The sequence below is a fragment of the Protopterus annectens genome, chromosome 14.part0 (genome assembly GCF_019279795.1).
Source record: "Protopterus annectens isolate FY-2018-M chromosome 14.part0, PAN1.0, whole genome shotgun sequence".
Lineage (NCBI taxonomy): Eukaryota > Metazoa > Chordata > Ceratodontiformes > Protopteridae > Protopterus > Protopterus annectens.
In genome coordinates, this window is record NC_056748.1 from 813,014,985 (window position 1) to 813,039,296 (window position 24,312).

At 37.5% G+C, this 24,312-nt stretch overlaps 1 protein-coding gene across 1 annotated transcript in view; it reads right to left on the minus strand.

The window, feature by feature from the left end:
- PDCD11 (programmed cell death 11) overlaps positions 1-24,312 on the minus strand; it is a 1,563,481-nt gene that overhangs the window by 820,197 nt on the left and 718,972 nt on the right. Inside the window, 1 exon segment of the mRNA XM_044056566.1 lies at positions 20,845-20,960. Coding sequence (XP_043912501.1) covers positions 20,845-20,960 — 116 coding nt within the window.

Below are 24,312 nucleotides of genomic sequence, written 5' to 3' on the forward strand. Positions count from 1 at the left end.
CTAGAATTACGGGTATCAACACTGACTGATTTTGAACCTGGTGGGTAAGCAGTCCCATTTTGGTATTCAAGTGTATCTCTAGTGAGCTTTTTATGCTTGACAGTTTTACTACTTTTTACAAAATTTTCAACTTTTTTAATGACTTGTTCAAAGTTATTCCTGTAGTCAAAGAACAACAAGTCAGTCGTAATGCTCGTGTGTAAATGACTAATTTCATTACGTAAAGCAGACAGTTTATTGTTGTTATTACGAATAATGATGTCAAGCATAAGCATACCTGTGTTATCATATAGAGATGTAAGTTCTTTGAAACATTCGGAACCAACTTCGATACCCATGGGCAGTTTCCATATACGAAGTCCTCTAGGCACTTGCTGCAATTCTTTAGACTTGTTCAAGAATGAATTGTCGAGCTGCATAGCTCTATATTTACGGCAAAGCTTCTCGTATTTGTATATTTGCTCCCGGAGTGAGAGCGAGTACTGTTGTTGAACTCTCGTTGTCCTTATTTCCGGTGCCTCCCAGTTAGTGGCAAAACTCGGTGCCTCAAACCATGAACCCAAAACATGGTTCCGGTCGTTCCCATTCGGGTTAGTTGAACACGCCGGTCCTTCCGGGTTTACCCTTTCAAGTCTATCGTTGGTTAAAGTATCAATAGGGCTCGAATGAATATCCCTTTGCCCTGGAGTGATACTTTCGTTGGAATGCAAAGTATATAGCCGTACCTCAGAGTCCGTTGGGCTGACACCATTTGTGTTAGCCTGTGATTTAACCTCCGTATATACTTTAGTCAGTTTTTTAAGTACATTGGACAATTCCACCAGGATATCCTCCATATCTGTTGCTCTACTCTCCAACACACTGCTGAGTAGAATTAAAGGTATAAAAACAGAACTGGATACCAACACCAGGATCCACAACGATGAAACAAACAGAAAATTATCCACCACAGCAATGGAAGAAAACAGTTGCAGCAAATACGAAAAAAATCCTTTATTGCCACAAGATACAGACTTAGCGCTTTCACCAGTAAACTGGTATCCTCAGAGTCTGTTCTAACAAACTTCCTTCCACATTAAATACAAAATATACATATCCAATCATCCAATTAATCACTTAATTAAGCAGTTATGTCTTAATTCATCATTTTTTTAAAAAATACATAACCTCTTGATCATACTCAATAGTCCATATTATATATACAATCAGTGTGATATTTATATAATAAATATATATTTATAAAAATTACATATAAATTCTGATAGAATCTTGAATTAATCAAATAACTTCACACAAATCATTTTCACTTGTCTGTATAACTAAATTGTTACTAAAATTAATGTAACCTTTTTACTTTTTTTCAGTAAGGGGATCAGTTTTGTTCCTTCATATAAAATTGATATAACACAATTGTTGATTAATTTGAAATATTATACTAGGAAACTGAACTTGCATTTATATTACACAGGTGGGGAGGGAATTCAATCGATTGCAAAAAATGTGGTTGGTGCTACTTGTCTTAAGAGAAAAAGCACTTTCATGCCCCCTTTAAATAATGAAATCAACATTTTTGAGCAAATGGTGGAAAGAGATCTTCGTAGATTATGTGCACAACAAAATCAAATGAAAGATAATTTGACTGTAGAGGAAAGGAAGGCCATTCATGACATTACGGACACCAATGAATTTAGGTGTATGCGCCCCGACAAAGGAGGGGGAATGGTAATTATGGCTAAGATTGACTACAATGGGATCATGATGAGGATGCTTAATGACACAGAAACATACAGTAGGGTATCAAGAAATGAAATAAACTGGAAATATAGTAAAATAGATGTTTTTCGATGCTCTTTATAAAGGTGTCATAAATGAGGAGGAGTTTGATTTTTGTATGTAAAATTTCCCAAATTACCAGTATTATTTGGAATCAAGACACACAAGGGGTTAGAACAGCTAGAATGTAGGCCCATAGTATCAACCCATGGCAGTCCTCGAGATCAGTCATGCAAAGGTGTGGTTATGGAAACACCACACATTATCAAGGATTCATGGCACTGCCTTGAAAGGATTAGAACAATCAATGAAGTAGATGTGGAAGAGTATGTTTTCTTAACCATAGACGTGGTTAACCTTTTCTACCATCCCAGAAGGTATAGAGTTAGAGCTTGAGAAACAGTCAATGTTTTGACCAAGATAAACTTAATTTAGTGATTGATTCCATGAGAATCATCTTGACTAGTAACTTTCTAAGTTTTGAGGAGAGATGTACCAGCAGACAAAAGGAGTGGCAATGGGGGCAAGATGTGCCCCCGTGTTTGCAAATCTAGTTCTGCTAGCCTGGGAAAGAAGATATATTTTAACATCTGCATTTAATGTACACATCATGTTATACAGCAGGTTCCTGGATGACATCCTGATCCTATGGAAAGGAAGTGAGGAGGATATAAACAAATTCATGGCTTATTTAAACCAGGCCACGGAGTTTTTTAAATTCACACATAATTGGAATGTAACATCAATCAACTTCCTAGACATTAACATCTTTAAACAGGAAGGAAAATTAATAAGTAACATTTATAGAAAACCTAGTTTTTCTAACTCTATGCTGCATTTTTCGAGTTGCCACCCGTACCATCAAAGAAAGGGACTCATTAAGGGGCAAATGGTGAGACTCTCTAGGCTGGTGAGTTCTGATACAATTTTCAAGAAGGAGATGTATGTCCTCATCGGATTATTCCTTGAAAGAGGATACCCCATGAAATTATTATTGAGAACGAAGAAAGAAATATATAGGAAAAGAAGGACAATTTATACACCTATACTTAATTGTGGGGGAACAGTGACAACTAACCAAATTATGAAGATGGGTGACATAGGAAAGGAAAGAGAGAGTCTCACCTTTGTGTTACACTACAATGAAATGGCTAAAGATTTCTGTGAGAGTTTAAGGTTGAATTGGAATTATTGCTTTACTGAACAAATGAGGCAAATTTTGGGGAACAACCCCAAAATTGTTTTTTGTAGGGGGAAGAACATTAAAAACATACTTGAGAGGGAAAACAAAGGATATATTAAATCTAGGATGACCAAATGTGGGAATTGTACTGCGTGTAGATTTATAGCAGAAGGTGGTTACACATGTGTGGGGGGTTACCCACGCATTTACGCGGTCCTGGCCTGCAATTGCAACACCAAATGTTTATTTGGCATCCTGTGTGTCATGCGAGGCATACTATATTGGCATGACAACACGTAAATTACGTGAAAGAATAGGTGAGCATGTTAGAAGTATCAAGAACAAAGATGAGCATAATGCTCTTTATTTACATAGTAGGTTTTGTAACAATTTTAAAAAGTTTTTGTTTTTCATTATAGACAAGGTTATGCCATCATCAACAGGAGATATGAACAATAGGGTGGCGGTATTGGAAACAGAGTGGCAAATAAGACTCAATGCCACCAAATACCCTGGTCTTAATGACCATATTTCCTTAAAACCCCACCTAAAATGGAAGGCAGCTATAATATAATGCAACACAGTAGAACTAAAAAGTTCCTAAGGTATTTAATAGGGACATGAAGAAGAAAAAAGCATGTGGATGGTTACTTTTTAGCACACACTGGGTTGTAACATTAGTTTTATTTCATTTCCTATTTACATATATACATATTTGTTTATAAAAAGGTTACATTAATTTTAGTAACAATTTAGTTATACAGACAAGTGAAAATGATTTGTGTGAAGTTATTTGATTAATTCAAGATTCTATCAGAATTTATATGTAATTTTTATAAATATATATTTATTATATAAATATCACACTGATTGTATATATAATATGGACTATTGAGTATGATCAAGAGGTTATGTATTTTTTAAAAAAATGATGAATTAAGACATAACTGCTTAATTAAGTGATTAATTGGATGATTGGATATGTATATTTTGTATTTAATGTGGAAGGAAGTTTGTTAGAACAGACTCTGAGGATACCAGTTTACTGGTGAAAGCGCTAAGTCTGTATCTTGTGGCAATAAAGGATTTTTTTCGTATTTGCTGCAACTGTTTTCTTCCATTGCTGTGGTGGATAATTTTCTGTTTGTTTCATCGTTGTGGATCCTGGTGTTGGTATCCAGTTCTGTTTTTATACCTTGTATTCACTGTTGCAGTCATTACCATTTGGGTAATCTGCTGGCAGGTTGCCCTCAGTCGGTCTGATTAAAGTCTTGGGTCCTGCGTCAGTTGCTGTCCCTTACTCCATGATATCAGGTCGTCAGGGGTATAAAACATGCAGCCGACGCCATATCCGTTTTTTTTGGCCCCAGATGTCACATGCCCCCCTAATGGGGAGCAAATAAACACAAAAACACAAAGGTATATGTCCAACCAAAAGCAAATACACCAAAAAGGCTTTTAAGCATAGTAAAGGAAAGGAGAGGTATAGTCAGAAAAAACTAGGGGGCTGGAGGGAGGGTAACCAGGACTGCAACAGTGAATACACTAGAACATCTACATTTATGGTAAGTGTACACAACTGTGCTATGTTCTTCGTGTTTCACTGCTGCAGTCATTACACTTGGGTAGAGTCCCAAAGCTACGATTGGGAGGAGGAGTTTATAGAGCATTAGAGCTAGCTACAAGTCCCTGCAAGACAGCCTTGGCAAAGCCAGCTCTGGATTTAGAGAAAATTGGTAAATGATGGTGCTTGGTGAAAGTATGGACAGAACTCCAGGTAGCAGCTTCTAGGTTATCCCAGGTAGGAACACCTCTGAAAAAGGCTGCAGAAGCAGATGCAGCCCTGGTAGAGTGACATCTGATTCCCTGGAGAATAGGTTTTCCATGGTGCTTATAGCAGAAATGAATGCAATGACTTATCCATTTAGAAATGGTTTGTTTTGGAATAGCCTTCCCCTCTGCCCCTGCAACAAATGCTACCAGCAATTGTTCAGATCTTCTTCGAGATTTAGTCCTGTCCAAGTAGAATCTTAGTTGTCTGTGCACATCCAAGGAATGCAGAATCCATCACCCTTTGTTCTGTGGATTGGGGAAGAAGGTTGGCAAATGAATGGACTGATTAAGAGCCACACTGGAAACCACCTTGGGCATGAAGGATGGATTGGTCCTGAGAGATACCCTGTCCACATGAAAGATGATGAAAGGTTCCACTGCCATAAGGGCCTGTAATTCAGATATCCTTCTTGCTGAAGTGATTGCTAAAAGGAAGGCTGTTTTCAAAGAAAGAATTTTCAAGTCTACAGTATCAGCTGGCTCCAAAGGAGGTAGAGTGAGTTTCTCCAAAACAAAGTTAAGGTCCCAAGCAGGGGTAGGAGCTCTCATGGGTGGTCTCAAGTTTTTTGCCCCTCTGAGATACTGCTTGAGCAGAAGATGAAAGAAGAGGGGTGGTTCTGTGTTATAGTGAGCTGAAATAGCTGAGGCGTGGAATTTAATGGAGGAAAAATCCAGACCCTTGTGAAGCATCTCAGTTAAGAATTGCAAAATCTGAGTTAAATTGGGCGCGGCTGTGCTCATCCCTAAAGATTGATTCCAGGCACAGAATCTTTTCCATTTGTCAGCATAAGATTTTCTAGTACTAGGTCTCCTCGCCTCCAATATGACATCCATCACAGGTTTGCTGAGGGATAAGGGTGAATTTAAGTAATTAGCCAGGCTGCAAGGTTCAATGTTGGAAGCTGAGGGTGCAGAATTTGGTTCTCCTGCTGAGACAGCAGGGAAGGGATCTGAGGCAGGTGCCACGGAGATATTTGCGACACACTGCACAGGAGGGGGTACCAGTGTTGGCGCAGCCAGTCTGGCACAATCAAAATAACCCTTGGTTTGTCCTGTTTGACTTTTAGTAGAACGATGGAGAACAGAGGCAGAGGGGGAAAGGCATAGACTGATAGGTTTTTCCAGCTGAAGGACAGAGCATCCACTTTCCAGGCTTGTTTGTGCAAAACTTGTCCAAAACTTGCCCAACTGGTAGTTCTGGGGAGAGGCAAATAGATCTATGTCTGGGGCTCCCCCATTCGCTTGTCAACATGTTGAAAATCCATGGTTCCCAGTTTCCACTCATGTGGGTCCATGAGGTTTCTGCTTAGTCCGTCTGCCAGTGTATTAAATTTTCCTGGCAGGAATTGAGCTTGTAAATGCACTTGGTAGCTTAAGGCTGTGTTCCACAATGCCATGGCTAGTCTGCAGAGGGGGTAGGAATGTGTACCCCCCTGCTTGTTTATGTACCACATAACCGTGGTGTGGTCCGTCTTTACCATTAGTTGTCCTGAAAGAATGTAGTCCTTGAAGGCTGTCAGAGCATTCAGTACAGTTAACATTTCTTTTTGATTGATATGTAGGTGCACTTGATTTGGGTTCCATTTGCCCTGAAGGCACTTCCCTGCCAGGTGAGCCCCCCATGCATAGTCTGATGCATCTGTAGTTAGGGTTTTGGCGGCAGGGGGTAGTGTGAATGGCAGTCCCTTGTTTTGGTGGCAGGCTTCTGCCCACTATAGGAACTCTAGGTGTAGGCACGGTATGATAGGAATCATCGTTTCCAGGCTGCGACAATGTTGACTCCATAGACTTTTTAGATACCACTGTAGTTTCCTCATATGAAGTCTTGCATATGGAATTAAAAGAATGCAGGAGGCCATGAACCCCAAGGCTTGCAGTATTTGTCTTGCAGATATAGCAGGGTTTTTGTGGCCACTTGTTTGATGGAAGTTACCAAATGAATTTGCTTCTCTGGCATGAGGAAAGCCATCTGGGCAGTTGTAATCAAGCTTGCACCCAGGAATGTAATCAGCTGACAGGGTACCAGTTGTAATTTCTTTTTGTTTATGGTGTAACCCAGACAAGTTAGAACCTTTTTTTTTTTTGCCTGAATTAGACAATCGTCCAGATATGGGTATATTTGAATATTTCTTTGCCCGCAAAATGCAGTAACTGGAGCCAGGCACTTTGTGAATACCCTGAGCACAGTAGACAAGCCAAAGTGCAGTGATAATACAAGTAGCCTGCTTTGAAGCACAGGTATCTTCTGCAAGATTCCCTGATTGGGATGTGCAGGTATGCTTCTTTGCCTAGCATAGGAAGGAACTGGTGAAGAGTCAGCATCTTGAATTTTGGAATCTCCAGAAAAGTGTTTAGAGTAGACATGTCCAGGATTGACGTTATGATTTGTCTTTTCTGGGTACCAGAAAAAGCCTGGAATAGAAACCTTGTCCCTTTTCCTATTCTGGTACCAGCTGAATAGCCCCCATGCTTAAGAAAGTACCTGTTTTTGAGCCTCTGCCCACTGATTTGGGGGCAGGTCTGGCCACCCATTTGGTGTTGGCAACATGTGGAAATAAAATCTGTATCCCTGGGACACTATTTAAAACCCATTTGTCCTGGGTTATGAGTTCCCAGTTCTTTGCATGAAGAGCAATCTTTCCCCCCAAAGGGTTGGTTAAAAGAAAAGTGCTTGGTAATTTTAAAAGGAAGTCACTGAGACTGTTTACTATAGGAAGGTGTCTTGTTATTTCCAGATTTGGAAGTGGAGGCCCCCCACTGCTTAGTTCTGAGAGTCCCCTGGGACTGAAACCTGGGGTTTTTGCTGTGTCTGGGTTTGGCTTGAGAGGATCTGGAAGGGGTTGGAAAGGACCAATTCTTAGTAGGCCAGTGCCTACTAAATCTTGGAGGCTGTACTTTTAAGAAATTTTTAACAGTTTGCATAGATTTAGTTTTATCTTCCATCTTTTTTTAGAACGTCTTCAGCCTTATTGCTAAACAGGCGGCCCTGATTTAAAGGAGCATCCAGCAACTTAGCTTTAACATGATCAGGAAGAGATTGCTCCTTAAGCCAAGCATGCCTTCTAAGAACAGACCCAGTAATAGCAGCCCTGCAGGAGGCCTCTAAAGAATCAAAACCACATTGCAAAGTATGTTTTCCAACTTGTTCAGCAGAATGCATTAAATCCTGTAAATCTTTATTTTCAACAGTCAGGAATCAACATAATTTTGTGTTTAAGCAGTCCAATAATATGCTGTTGATATTTTAACATATGATTGCCAAGGTTGCATAAGTATAAACCTTTTTACCCCATCTATCCGGCGTCCTGGAGTCTCTATCAGAAGGGGTAGGATTTTTAGCAGTAGAAGCCTTAATGCCCTTGGGTCCCTGAGAAAGAGTTTCTGGATCTGCAACAGGATTTTTGAAAAGGAACTTGTGGGACTCAGGAACCCAGTAGTATATGTCAAGTTTACTAGGAGCCGGAGGCAGGAAATCAGGGGCCAAACTGGATTCCGAGAACACATCATCAACAATGTCTAGCACAGGAGGTATAGCCAAAGGCCTAAGCTGAAGTAGAAGAATGAAATCCCTAAGCCTCTTTTTTGAAATCAGAAAATTCCTAGCTTTCCCAGTGGAAATACTCCCTTAAAGTATGTAAAGTTTCCCCAAAAGAAAAATCCTCAGGAGGGGAAACAGAGGGAATGGAATCCTCTGCATCAGAATCCTCAAAAGTAGGTATGGACAAATCCAGGTCATTAGAGGAGTCAGAAGAAACAGAATCCTGATCAGAAAATTCATAATCAAGCTCAGCCCTAGGCCTCTTGGGGGGGAGGTTGACTACCCCTGATTAGAGTAATTAGATCTGCATTTGTTTTTTAGGCATAGGAGCCTGAACATGTGGCCTGGGGGTCAGTTTTTTAGACATGGATCGAGATTTAGGCCTTAGTAATGAAGGCGGTGTCGATTGAATATGCAAGTCTGTAGGCCTGAATACACCCTCAGAAGCCGGTGCCTGCACAGCGGCTCCGGAACCATTCAAGGTGGGGACATCCACGGGTTCTATAGGTGAAGCATCTCGCGGCATACCGGACTCCAAATGGGTCTCAGTAGAAGCCTGCGAGTCAGAAGTAGCGGATATTAGGGGCTGAGAAAGCACCTGAGTACTGGCACACTGGCGACTGGCTTAGGAGAAGCGTAGTCGGCAGTTTTGAACCTTGGCGGCCTGTCTGTCTTTATCTTTGCGTTTTTTCAGTATCCCAGAAGTTGGATGGCTAACAGACATTTCTGGGTAATTAAACCGAAAACCAAAATATTTAGAGGCAAAAATGTACAGACGACAGATAGCACTGATTAAATAAAGCAAAAAACCGACAGCAAGGTACGTCGTGGTCAGGGCCTAGGCAAGGAATACAGTACGAATGAAAATCTTTATGAGGTATTTGCTTTCCACAAGTAATGCAATTATTAACTTTTACTGACATCGGTAAGGAGCAAGAAAAAGTTTCCCCAACGGGGTACTTAGCTTTAAGTTGAAGACTTTGGTTCTGAAACTCGAAAACATAAATTTCAGGAGTCAGCCGACCGGCACTTGAGAACTGCTTCTGCTTCGGGCACCGCAAGGCAAGAAAGACTAATGTAATGGCGTCGGCTGCATGTTTTATACCCCTGACTACCTGACGTCATGGAAGAAGAGACAGCAACCGACGCAAGACCAAAGACTTTGTTAATCAGGCCGACTGAGGGCAACCTGCCAGCAGATTATCCAAATGTAATGACTGCAACAGTGAAACACTAAGAACATCATGGGAGTGCTATCTGAAAGAGATCTGGTCCAGTTTTTACTCAACTCTAGAAGAGAAGCTGCTGTAAAAAAAGGGATAAAGTAGCAGGCTACAAAACAATGCATGACAACTGTTAAGAATCAAATCAAAGGAGAATGGAAAACAAAGATTGGAGAGAGACTGGAAAAGTTGCTTAGAAAGGAACAATAGGAAGACATCTTTATGGCTCCCAAACACACCAGCCTAGAAGATTTAGAAATTTTGCTTAGAAGTGTTTGGAAAAGTATTTTTATATCCTAAGCAGACTTCAGGTGCATGGTAAACATTGAAGATTTTCAAGAAAATGTGATAAGAGGTAACTAAGAACATTCTGGGTGACTATAAAGAGTTGGCAGATTTTTAAAATTCCCTACAGAGTACTCTATCATAATGTTGGGGGAACAATTGGCTAAAACTAAGGAAATTATTCTTTTGAGCTGTGATGCAGGATCTGCCCGTAAACCTCCTGAAAGGGACTGTGCGTCATGTGGACCTACATGGTTAACAAATGTCTGTGTATACACGGTAAAGCTTTACTACGTTTAACATTACTGGCTACCAAAAAACAATTACTAGAAAATGGAAATGAAAATTTTAAATCAACTGTAGTTGAAGTAGTGAATATTGTAAATAAAATAAAAGTAGCGGTAGGATCTTTATATAAAGGGGAGGAGTACATTACATAGAAATAAATGGAATTTGTGGAAATGATGCATGCAGAATAATGTTTATGAGGAGAAATGAGGCTTAAACAAGGCATGAAACTGAACCAACGTTAAAGAAAATGTGTAATGAATGGAGTTAACAGGACAAATAGTAATATGGTTTGTTTTCTTTTCTATTAATGCATGCCCATGTCTTAAATGGTAATTTAATAAAAGTGTTCAAAAACAAGAGCAACCACAAGTACTACTAGGCTCTTCAAGAGGTTAAAAAGCCATTATAAATGCCAGTAAGCAGTGCAGTGGTATTCAATGCTGCGGGATAACTGCATAAATCTTAAAAGGCAAACCGAGAAGGATCAGAAGCTTGCTATCAGTGAATTAGAAGACGGCGTGCAATGTCGGGGAGTTGGGGAGAAACTATGCTCCTCCTTCACAATGCAAATTCATGTTTCTGTTGATACTACTTTAGATATGTACCAATAAATTCAAAATTACTTACTTAATAATTCAAAGATGTAGTATGTTGAGGAGATGAAAAAAAAAGTGTCTAAGTTTGATTCCAGCTGGTTGTACTTCTGGATAATTTTCATTTTCATTAAAGGGAAAACACCTTTCCACTTAAGACAGATTGGAGCTAATATAGGTAGGTTATCAAACAGCACCAAAGTCAAATAAATCAAACATGATGGTACATCTTCTGGCAGAATCACAAAAATAAATCCAGTAGGAAACAAGTCAAGTCAGGTGTGAAAGTCTTTATAGAAACTATAGAAATGACTTACCCACTTTCAGGAAATAAATACTTTAACATTGCAAAAATAAATATAACACTTTGGTTAAGCGCTTCTGGCAGAATGTTTAACTCCACAGCACAGAAACTTTAGCCCCTATAATGCCCCATATGACCCAGTTTGACAAAAGGCCCAGAAGCTGTAGGGGCCCAAGCAGGGAAGGATGGTAGGGAATAGTTAATAGACTTGCCCATTCAGACTGGGAGAAAATGTTGCCACAGTCTTACTGTAACAGTGCCACATGAAGAGCCCATGACTAATACAGCATTTAACTCTAGGGAAAATAAGCTCATGACAGGATGCACATGCACTCTAGCTGGAAAACAGATTTGGGGAAGTACATATTCCCCCAGGGCCCCATTGTTAACAAGAAATGCACCACACTTACCAGCTAATGGGGGGTTAGGAATATACAAAACATATCCAAAGCCCTATTATGTGGTGATTGTGATCCCTGACTCTCACCACTCCCTTTCAAGTGTCCTAACATGCAAGTGATCAGAAAAATTAGATGGCCAATGGAAGTAAGGATGTTCTGGTCATGGGATGGGGAGACATGAACCAAAAATCTGTGTTGCAACAATGACATAACTACCAAGCATCACTGCTTAAGCTCTCACTTGTCACATCAAGGTTTGGCACTTAAGATGGAAATCTCACTTACATACAGTATGACAAAAATGTTAAAAACATGACAGGGAGAACAGAAAACTATAAACTAGTAATAGTCATGGCCAACCACTAAATATATCCAAGATAAGACACTGAGTAGACAACAGTAAAATTTATAGCTGACAAGTCTACAACTTGAACATGTGAGAACCACTACACAAGTGCAATCACGGCTCAAAGAGATCATCTCTTGCACTTGTGTGTGTCAGTTCCAAAATAAGTCGTTTCAGGTAGATGTAATGTTTTATGTAGCCAGGTTGTCAAGTTCATATGTTGTCCCCCCTCATACTTTTCAGTTATACTATAATTTCTAATGTTATTTCATCTCTGTCCCATTTTCTAAATAATTAACTTTTTAATAGAACATAGACTGCAAATATCTGACTCCACAGAAATACATTCTCTTTGGCCTCAGTAATGTACATATTTTATGCAGTAGTTTAATAAGCTAAACAAATTTAATATTTTGATATTTCTCCTGAGTATTACACAACTGTCATATAGATATCTGTAATGAAAAAAAAATTCAGAGTTTTTATTAGATCTATAAAATGTGTACATCTTTTAGCATGATAAATATATATGTGCATTGATTTCCCTTTGGCATAATAGTTTAGTATGATACAATTACTTGTCACCTGTAATTTTACAGATATCTGTCTCTTCAGGTCCCACTCTGTAGTACCTTTACTTACAGATTTAGTTATAATAATGTTGAATGAGCAAATAATTTAGGAATATTTAATGGATAATTTATAATTCTATTACATAAACAGGTATATAGTACACTATTTGTTGGATTATTTAGTATTGTGATCATCAGAAGAGGATTATTAAATGTTCATGTAGCAATGGGGGAATAGTTTTAAATGGCAAAACATATAATAAAATTAATATTATTTTTAACTTGTATACAATATTACATTAATTTGTAACTCATGGTAGCTTTTGGCTACTTTTTTGATAAATTTGTAGGTGTTGGTAGGTAGAGAGAGTATAGTAGTTTGTCTATTTGATAGGCAAAGTAGGAACTTTGGTATCCATGGTAGGCTGAGTTTTATTAGCAAAATATACAATTATAGTTGTAGACTTGCCTTTGTTTATCTTATTTACGAGTTTTACTAGTTTGGTTTGTAAAAAAGGAAGAACTGAAAAAATGGGGAATGTTAACATGGAATGCATTAATCTCTTGCATACAATTATGTTAATATGACATTTATCCACATTATCTTTTGAAAAAATCTTTTTAAATATACAGTATAGATAGTTTTAATCTATTATATTTTAATGTAAATGGATTAAATAATGACAACAAAAGGAAATCATTAAAGAGATCTAAAAATTAAATAGAGGACACATTATATTTTTGCAAGAGACTCACTTAGGTTCATACTTGACAAAGAGAGACAATATTTAAATAACTTAAGTTATGAAATGTTATCAGCTTCTTTTAACAAAAAGAGGAGAGGAACTGCTATACTTTGGAAAAAAATCTACTGCAATGCCTAAGGTCATGGAATCCATTAATGATCCCAAGGGAATACATACATTTGTAATAATTAAATATAATGTATAGATTAGTAGTAATTAAGTATAATGGTAAACTCTATACACTAGCTGATTTTTACTAGATTCCTGGAATAGGTGGAAGAGTGGCTTAAGATAAACTTACTACAAAGCCAGTAGTTTAATTTTAGCAAGGGATTTTAACTGCATGACTAGTATAGAACATACAAGTGAACAGAATAAAGCTAAAATACTGGCATCATCTAGCAGGTGTGTCCAACCGTTTGGCTTGCTGGGGCCGCATTGAGTGAACAGAAATGGTCTTGGGGCCGCATATAAAATATATCATACAGTTAACTCTTTCGCTGCTGCAGGAGACCAAAGTGGATCTCCTGGCTGTACTGTAGGTGCATTCGAACAATGAATAAATGTAATAAATGCCTAATATTTGCTTTAAAATTCTAATTCTACTTCTCTAATCTGCCAGTTAACTAACATCTTAGTTAATATATATATATATATATATATATATATATATATATATCTATATATATATATATCTATATATATATCTATATATATATATCTATATATATATATATATATATATATATAAATATATATCTATATATATATAGATATATATATATATATATATATATATATATATATATATATATATATATATATATATATATATATATATATATATATATACACACACACACTTTTTTTATATAAATAAACAGATATTCACTACAGCACTAGCATTTCTCACTGGGAAAACCACTCCAGCAGTCCAACTACATAAAATGTCAATATTAGCAGTCTGACAATACTATAATCCACAAAAATAAGCCAACAAATTTGCAATAAAGTAAAGAATTCAAATTACTGACTTAATAAAACAATTCTGAATAAGCTACAAGAGGGTCTTACCCAAACAAATGACGGGTGCCAGAAACATAGCCTCAAGCTATATGCCAAAAAATGCATCATCATCCCCTTTGAGGAGAGTGATGTCCCCACAAATTATCACATTAATAACAATGTTGTAAGGACACAATCAGTCGTGAGGTGCTAGGGCACCCAGGTTGATAGAAACCTGACTTTTGACCACCATGTTGTCTCCGTTGTACAGAAAGCTTTTTACATGGCCCACCTCATTAGTAAGGGTATCATCCAGGGACAAGGAGGTCATAACATGCCTGTATTCTTCCTTTACAAGAGCAATTATTGAGTGCAACGCCCCTTTTGGCATGTGCCTCAGCAAAATACCATACCAAAAGAAAGACCACAACGATTTCTGATAAAAAAAAAAAAAGGTCAAAGGACTGCGTTCACTTAGTTATCCAGACAGACTAAAAAGCTTCTTGCTTTCCTCTGCCTCTCACTGGTCCCTATAAATTTCATCACTGGCTTGCTTTCCAGGCTAAAAAGATCCTGCCTTAATGGACTTTCTCCACCGCAGAAATACTGGTTATATTTAAAAAGCTCACTACAAAGATCACAGTCTTCACTGCAACATAAACAAGCCACTTTGTACGGACAGGTTCTTGACACAAAATCCTTCAACTTCTGTAAAAAGCTCCTCTCATTATCAAACAAAGTAGTTCAGCAACTTGACAACTGGATGGATGGTCATAAATGTACTCCTTGAGTAAGTAGCATAGCCTTCATCAAACCTGATGGAAAATCCACATACTAAACTTTCCTATCTGGATGGTTAAGATCTAATATTGGTTACTCAAGTCTACTTGCCCCAGAAGAGGGGCCTATTTAACTAAGAATTCCATTTGCAAAAATATATTCAGTATATATATTAAATCTCTCTCTCTTACACACACAAAAGGAGCCCCCTACTTCTAAAATAGGCAACCTCAGTAATCACATGGCAAAGACTCACTGAATGAAATTGTCTGGAAGTCAAAATATCTGAAAAAATGATGAATTCATCCATGCAATTTCCCACCACCAAAATGACCATCAATAAATCAACTGACAACTGCTCAGCAAAAAGTAAATCAATAAGAAATCCATAAACTCTCCAAGATCATACTACATACTGGAGTAAACATACAACTTCCGTCCAATCTAAAGCCATTTGACATTCAGACATTTTAATTTGTGCAGACGTTATTTACAGACTGAGTTTACTGAGCTGTAATGCTGACCTTCGCTTTTGAAAAAAAAACAAATTCCCAGACTTTGTCTATAGCTCAAAGTGCAGAGAGGATTACTTTTTTTTATTTATTATGTATTTATTTATTTTTGGAAAACATCTTTAAAACCGTTATATTGATCACACGCCCAGAAACACAGAAAAGTTATTGTGATAAGTAAACCACAGACTGCTGCAAGAAATCAAAGTTACATTAGCACTCTATGCTTACGTCTGAACCAATGAAGCATACCTGTCAATTCCAAAAGAATTAAAGTAGCTTAACAAGAAAGTTATTTGCAAGGTTACATGGCAGTTTATATTGGAAATAAGCAGAGATATTAAAAAAGCTCTTTCTCATAACTATGCTAAAAAAGTCTTCCAAGGTAAATACAACCTTCTAATTTAGCATGGAACCATACCTCTCAACCTTAGAGCAAGAAATCTGGACAAAGCGAAAAATAAGTGTGACACAGGCCCAAAAAAAGTTATGCATCACAGACACCATTGAAATAGCTGTAGCGGCAAACATTATACATCACGTATAATGTTTCTATCCTATCATTGTCAGTTAAGCATTATATGGCTCATTCAGTCCTGCCTTCTTTTGCAACAAAGAAAACCATGCTTTGAAATGACAAATGCATTAAAAATAATAAAACACATTGCATCCACATCCTGCACCTTCCTACCTGCAAACAACCACAGAGCTTTCACTGAAACTTGAGCTGCTTATTTCCCCAGAATGACAGCTCTCCCTAATTAAGTCTAATGGTATACAATCTACCAAGATCTGGACTACCTGAAATAAATTAAGTTATGGCCTGTAAATTGCAAGTGCACTTTGTTTAATTAAATTATATTTCAAAGCCCACTTGCTGTATTTTTTGAGTAACATCCCAATATCCATTTCCAGGTCACTTTACAAGGCATTGGCAGTGGTAGACTTTGCATCCTCCAGATCCCTACAGGACCACACTCATACTGCTAACATTGTCCATTAAATGTAAATATCCATTCACTGTAAATGGCAAGAAGCTGTGTCTTAAAAAAATCTACTTTTGGCATGCCTAGTACCCAAGTATCAGGTTTTGAAACAAAGAAACATTCTCCACAGTCTGTAAGTCTCTTTCTTTAATAATCATCTGCTGTTGCAGCACTCACAACACACACACAAACACACCAAAACCCCCAGCATTTAAAAAATGACATTGTGTCCACCTGATTTGCCAGTACTGATGAGCCACCAAAGATATGCTTACTGTTGTCCAATCTACCACTGCTTAGAACTCCCCAATGATAAAATAGTGCTGGGTGCTTTTTTTGTTTGTCAAAAGAAAAAAAAAACTATATGCACACCGATGTTAGAGTTACAGGTTACGGGCGCGAAAATCCACTACTGACCCATTAACCCTAGGCTGCTGTCTCATTCTTACTCCCTGGAACTGCATTACCTTGGATGACTACTTTTATTTCCTAAGCAAAAGACACTAATTGGAAGAGGAGGCAAAAATTCAGACATTCTTAGAAAATCCATACAGTTGAGAGGTATGATTTCATATTCAATACAACACTCTCCCTTGTCAAGAAAGCTGCAATTTAATGAAAGTGCACTTTTAATGTAAGATATATTTGTGAGCTAACTTGTTGTGTTCAGTAGGTAGACTGATCGTCATTAGCCTCTTTGTGCATGTCTCTCTCGTCATTAGCCTCTTTGTGCATGTCTCTCTCTGTCATGCACACAAACACACACACACAGTCTTCTACTTTCACACACAAATATTCTGCTTTCATGCATGCACTCACTCACTCATCCCATACTTGCCTATTAACACAGGTTAAGTGCTGTCTCTTTCAAAGGCAGTGGCGGCAAATCCATACAAGAGTCCCTCTTCAGCAAGAACTCACACACACTGATTCTTTGGCACAAACACACAGACCCTTCTTTGCCGCAAAAAAAATCAAAACTAGAAGGATGCTTTGGCGCATCTGCACACCGATGTTAGAGTTACAGGTCACGGGTGGGAAAAACACAACAAAAAAGTGTTTTGGGACATGCGTACATCGATGTTGGAGGTAGAGTACCGCATGGAAGAGCTCTGAGGGCCCCATGCGGCCCACAGGCCGCAGGTTGGATAAGTCTAATCTAAAGCATTAAACAACTGGATTAGTAATAATTTAGTTGATATAATAGTAAAAGCAGAAGAACAATGACTGAAGAACAATGACTTGTGTACATAGGATGCAAAACAGAATCCACAAGATTTATATCTCTAGAGATTTACTTATTAAAGTGAATTATTTTAAAACTATTCCACGTCCTTTATCCGATCACACTGCACCAAAGTATTAACATATAAATGGATACAAGGAAGTTTCACATTTATAGAATCCCAGTATATATATATATATATATATATATATATATATATATATATATATATATATATATATATATATATATATATATAAAGAATTTGAGAGTTACCTTAAGGAACAAATCAATAATTTTTGTTTTTATCTTTGAACAGTAATGGTCATATTAGTAACATTACATACAACGGGATTCCTCAAAATGCATATTAAAGAGAATGGGAAGATGGGCTAGTAATACAATGAAAGAGTGGGATAAAGAGTTGCTAGAAATACAAGATAAAATACACAAAATGAGGAGTGAACAAAAACAAAAAAAATTAAAGTCTGAAGTCAATAAAAATTAATGACAAAATATCAAACAGTTTTAACACAAAGTGGAGATAGCTTTAGAAAAAAATACAACTGCACAGTTATCAGATGACTTTAAAAAAATCTACACAGATAAGTTAATAGAAGTAAGATGTTAAGCAAAAAGGCAGAGAAATATTCAAAATCCTCTCCATATTAAGATCCTTATGGAATTTTTAAGCTTAAGATAAAAACAAGAATCCTGATGATTACAATATTGACAAGTATTTAAATAAATGTGTAACAAACTTAATGAACAACAAATAATTGTGTTGAATAGGCCATTTACCCGAACAGAAGTTACAGAAGCTTTAAAAAAAGAGAAGAGGTAAAGCTCCAGGTGAGCCCCTCTACAACCTCACCAACCCCCTGGCTAGTTTTACTTACCAACTCCAAGGTCACAGAACGGTGGGCAAGGGGAATAAATCCTTCATTAATATTTTCAATTCTGTCAATATTTTTTTTGTTTAGGTATTTTTATTTTGTCAAGGTTTAGTGTTATTTGTGAGTTTAGATCATTTTAAGTAGATGACCTAAAACCGTTAAGTAGACCACTTAACGGGTTGAGGGCAAGACTAAAGAGCAGCAGTGAAAATGTCACCCTGGAATATCACCCTCTGAATTTTTATCCTTGGGACATAAATTCGTCCTTTATCATGGCTTAGCTGCAGAGTGGTTTGCCATGGTCACTGAAATGTAACAGATCAATGCAACGTATATCTTATACATCTGTAAGCACTCCTTAAACCATGAATGCGGGATGCTGCCAAATGCTTTTTTGTACCCAATCTATGCCATACTTAGATTCTTCTCTTTTTACAATTCTCCATTATGATTATTTAACAAATTATCCGTTGTTTCACATAACCTTCTTTTATCACCCTTTTATTCTATTGCTATGACTGACTTTTTTTCTAAATGACTATAAACTCTACTGGCATTAATTCCAGTATACAATTTATAAATTGGTGTAAGGCAAGTTATTGGTCTATAGTTTTAGGATAGCTTGTAGAGTCTGAAGGGGGGGGGGGGTCAAGTTTAATCTAGAGTTTCTCGGTGGATTCATCAGCAAAAGTCTCAATAAGCATCTTTTTAGACTAAGCGGTGGCTGAACATTGCTGCCGGTGGAGTCAGAAGCCATGGTTCACTGAACCAATAGTTTCAAACATTGGTTCTCTAAACAGATGGAAAGGGAAGACAGATAGCTATGCAGGGTTTTTAGTACAAATGCCCAAAACTTTCGTTCACAGAAGGGTCATGGGTAGTTCCTAGACAAAAAAAGGCATTTCATGTGTCTAACGTTTTGGGGGATCTTTCTTCCACTGTCGCATTTTCCCTTCCTAGAGGACATGTAAAAGTTAATACAACCAAAAGAAAAGAGGAAAGATGTGACCCCAATGGGATAATTATCCTTTGAAGGCTCAGTAACTGAAGCTATGCAACAAACAACCTGCAGACCAAATTTAAACTAGCATTCATACTGGTGGTAAAAGTAGTTTTATGGATTCCGAGCTTGTATATCACTTATGCATGTTATGCCTTCGACTTTTGACATACAGCTGATACACAGTGCCTGGAAGAAGCTAAGGCTTCGGTATGCTGGCCAGACATTCAGCTACTTGGCAGGATATAATTTTAGTAAGGAATATTGCAACTGTGATAAAGGAGGACATCAAATGTTCTTGGAGTACGAAAGTAATGGGGCAAACCAACAAGCAAAAGAGGAACCAGTAACAGTACAAATTGTTAACACTCAATGAAGGCAGCTGTTACAACCCCAATCCACAGCTTGTGCAGTGCAAGAGAACTCTTCTCTGTAAAATTGTCAACAGAAGCCAGTTAAGAGGATAGCAACAGAAATGATGAATGATGGTCAGCAGGAGCAAGGAAGACGGACTACAACATTTTAAGATCTATACACTCTTGAATAAAGTAAGCAAACAGATGTAAAAATCTTAAAAGGAATCCAGAGTCCAAGTTGGCATTATCAAAAATAAAAATAAGCATGAAAATATTAGAAACAGTCTGAAGATGCAAGCTGACAGTTAAAGTGAGGCAAGAACATTTTTTTTTTCTTTAACATAGAAAGGATGGTATTCGGCTAGAATAGCCTTGCAGAAGAAGTTGTAGATTCAAAAGTAACAGACTTAAAGAATGCATGTGAAGCAGCAGTAATTCTTAATGTGTGTGAGGAAGGTGGAATTTGTAACCAAGCAGGAACCGGAGACTTGTCCAGTAAGTAAGGAATCTGACAGAGTGGGTTACGTTGTCCTTACCAGCCATTAAAATCTATGTAATCAAGTGTAATCGCTACATAGACTTTTTTCAATAGGAATGGTTAGCAGCTGCCCGATTAAAAAAACTTCCAAGTCGTCAAAACTGTCTGCACTACCAAAACCGTCCTCACAAAATATATACATAGAGCTAACCTAACTCACTCTGATATTGAGGGTAGTTCAAAAACAAGTGCAGAAAAAGATAGTTTTCAAAAACGATGGTATCTGCTACACTAATGAAGTCAGACAATGTATTGTGACAACACAATGACACGCTATTAAGACAATTAAAATCATTTTTATAGTTGATGATATAAAACAACCCAGAGAGAATTATTACTCTCTCATTTGTATACTTAAATGCACTGCTATGTTGAAAAACCTTTTGATAAAGCTCTATATCAGACAATGAAGCAGGAAATCCAGTACACATTATGGCATTCAATATTGTCGAACTTACTGGTTTGCCTTTTGTAGTTATCAGCTCTTGACGAAGCGATACATAAACTTCAAGTGTCAGGAACTCTATGTACAAAACTGACACAGTAGCTTTCTCACCAGGCACAAGTTGTTTACCTGTCAATTTGGAAAACAAACTTTTAAAGCAAATCAGACAAAAAATGTTATTTTGCTCTTCTAATGTGCAGATTACTTATCTCCTTATTCCGAAACACTAAACCCACCCAAAGTTCATTTTCATACATCATGCTGTTTTAATTTTTCCTATAATAAACCATACTTTTTTAGTCAATGTCAGTGTATACCTGGTGAGCTGCTGCTAGCAGCACATATAACTGAAAAAAAAAACTCTAAACATAAATGTTTATAGCAGAGGTTTATATGGCTAAGCATAAGGCACTACAATGACTCAAACTAATAATAAAATACTGACATCTAAGTAGACAAACCTTTCAACTAAAAAAGATCTCTTAGAGGAGGATTTTTTAATTTAAAAAAAATAATCACGGGATTCACTTGACTTGTACTGAGTTTTGGCAGAGTTTCACCCTTAAAGAGATTTTGACTATGTGGGGGTGAATTATTCTTGCAAAGTATGACAGTAGGTATGTTTTGCAATGGTAAGATGCATCATTCTTGCCTTGGTTACGTTCCTCAGATAATAATAATAAAAAATAACACAGAAGCCACATTATTCCTAAATATGTGCTCAAACAATATTTTAACTGCAAAGCACATTTACCAGCCTACTTTTTGTGAGCATGGCCTAGTACTTTGCCAAAACCAGCTTCTTATAATTGAATCAATGCCCACACTTGGCCTTTGTCCTGCTCACCCTGGAACATATTTTGCCACTTTGTTTTTAAATATAAAAAAAAAAGTCTCCAAGTACTTTATGGTACAGCAGTTTTTTTTTCAAGAAGAAAATTCCACTCTCCAATTCAGATAACTGTATTTGAAAGATTTTATTTTCTCCATGTAATATCAGCTAGATATTTACTGCCCACATACCACTGAATACCTTTCAAATTTTTCATTTTCACTTCTTTCCCTGACGCACACCATGAACACCCATTCATTTCCCCCCCCTGTTCAGGTCTTATATTATTTTGGAAAGGAATTAGTGTAATCTTGCTAGACAGCAGGGATTATGTAGTCTTCACAGCTGTCACTAGACAACTTTACATCCTGATATTCTCCTACTGACCTCAAGTAAAGTAACATAAATCTATATATGAAACACCAGGTCTCTCTCTCTCTGTGTGTGTGTGTGTGTGTGTGTGTGTGTGTGTGTGTGTGTGTGTGTGTGTGTGTGTGTGTGTGTGTGTGTGTATATATATATATATATATATAGAATAAACACCCAACCCTGAGCTACAAATGTAAAAACAATAGAGCTAGCAGCAACTTATATTGGTTGTATAAATGCAGCTGTAAAACAACCAAATGGAGCACGTCAAACCATCAGCATGTGTATAAATAAAGTCTGGTGCGTTGATATATCAGAGCCGTAGCCTCAAAACAATAAATTCTGTTCCAGTAGTTGTAATAATTAGTTACTTCCTTGCAGCACACTGTCCCTTTCCAGTCAATGCAAAAATTTTAAAAAGAATCAATTGCCGTTGTAAACTGAAAAAACAGACCATGCGGTTCAGTATAAAGCTTAACCAACGCTCTAATAGTTCTCACAGAAACTGTAAGTAACATGAAAAAACCATGCGGTTCAGTAACAAGCTTAACCAACGCTCTAATGGTTCTCAGAGAAACTATACGTTGTATCAACTGTTGCTCTTGTTATTTTGATAATGGTAAAGCAAACCATACAATCCCGTAATGCAGTCAAATAGTTCTTGTATCAATTCTTTGTTAGCTCCAAAAAACTCCAACTCAAACGGCAACTTTCTTGATATAAGAATGAAAACAACCATGCGGTTCAAGCTAGCAAAACTAAAACTATTTAATTAGGTAAGCGCTTTCGCGGTGTACCCCACCGCTTCTTCAGACAAACTAAAACACAAGACAACCTTTATATACTTTTACAAATTTAAAAATCAACTGACCTTATTAAAAACATCTGAAAAACCTGTTAATTCAAATATCCCATGCTGTTTAAGTGAAGGAATCCATAGCACTATGATGTGGCGGAAGTGACATCACCGCATACATAGTGAAGGCAGGAAGTTAATCCTTCTTGTTTGATTTAAAGTAACAGTACTATTGTTATGGGGAATTTTCTAAACAGCTATATTGTGAATCATGCATATACACACAAACCTAGCACTTGTTAAAACTAGTACATATCATGGAATGCATAAAGAACAACAACATAAAGACAAGTATAAATAACTAATGATATAAACTAGTAGCTCTAAGATGTAGAGTATATGCAAACTATGTATGGGTTGATGCTGAAGTTAAAATCAGAAATAAGAATTAAGAATTAAAAATAAAAATAAAAATTGTTAATTAAAATTGTGGAGCTCGTGGGGAAGAGACGAGCTGGATCACCAACTTCATGAAGGATTCATGATGTAGATCCAATTTAACCAGCTCCATAAAATAAAAAGTATTAAATATGAAATGTGTAAGCACTGATGTAAGAGACTACTAGAAAAATAACAATGATGTAGGCAGCTGGGACCGTATAAAGTCCACACATGAGAGTGTGAAAATATGGCAGAAAGCTCCAGGAAATGTAGACTAAGGAATGTGAAGTATAGAAATGTAACAATGGAGTGAGGAACTACTGGAAACAATTGAGTAAGGTGGGACGGGATGCGAATCCACGTGTGAATGTGTAAAAGGTGGAAAATGTGATGAGAAAGAAAGGTGGCAGGGAGCTGTACATGTCACAAGAAAGAGGCTGGTATGCAAAATGAATGTATGTATGTGTCTGGAAGGAAAAACAGGAAAAATGCATGGCCATGAAGAAAGAGTATGTGAGGAGGGGGGGGGGGGGGAGGGGAGGAAAAGGAAACAGCTGTCTGTGTGATGCATATGAAAGAGAAAACAAATGGAGGGCACAACTTGGAGTCAAGAGAGGATTAGCGCAGTGATCTGCTTTTGAGATGGGGCTTGAGCGAAACAGTGTCATTGAGGCCCATGCCCCTGTGGGCGCCCAATCTCAAAATCCAACGAAGTTCAGCATCTTCTGTCCTATTGACAATGTTGCCCTGGCGGCTAGTAGGAGTCTCAACATGAAGGACCTGGAAGAGGAAGACATGATGAGAACCATTGTTGAGCATGTGTCTGGCTAGGGCACTACTATTGTCATGTCTATTGTAACAGTAATAGTGGTCTCTGATCCGTTCTCTCAGTGTACGGTTGGATTTTCCAACGTAATAACAAAAACAAGTGCTGCAGTGAGCTACATAGACTATATTGCGGCTCATGCAGGAAGCATTGAATCGGAGTTCCCAGAGTCTGCCACTATCCGGATGCTTGAAATAGTGGGATTCATCCACATAGC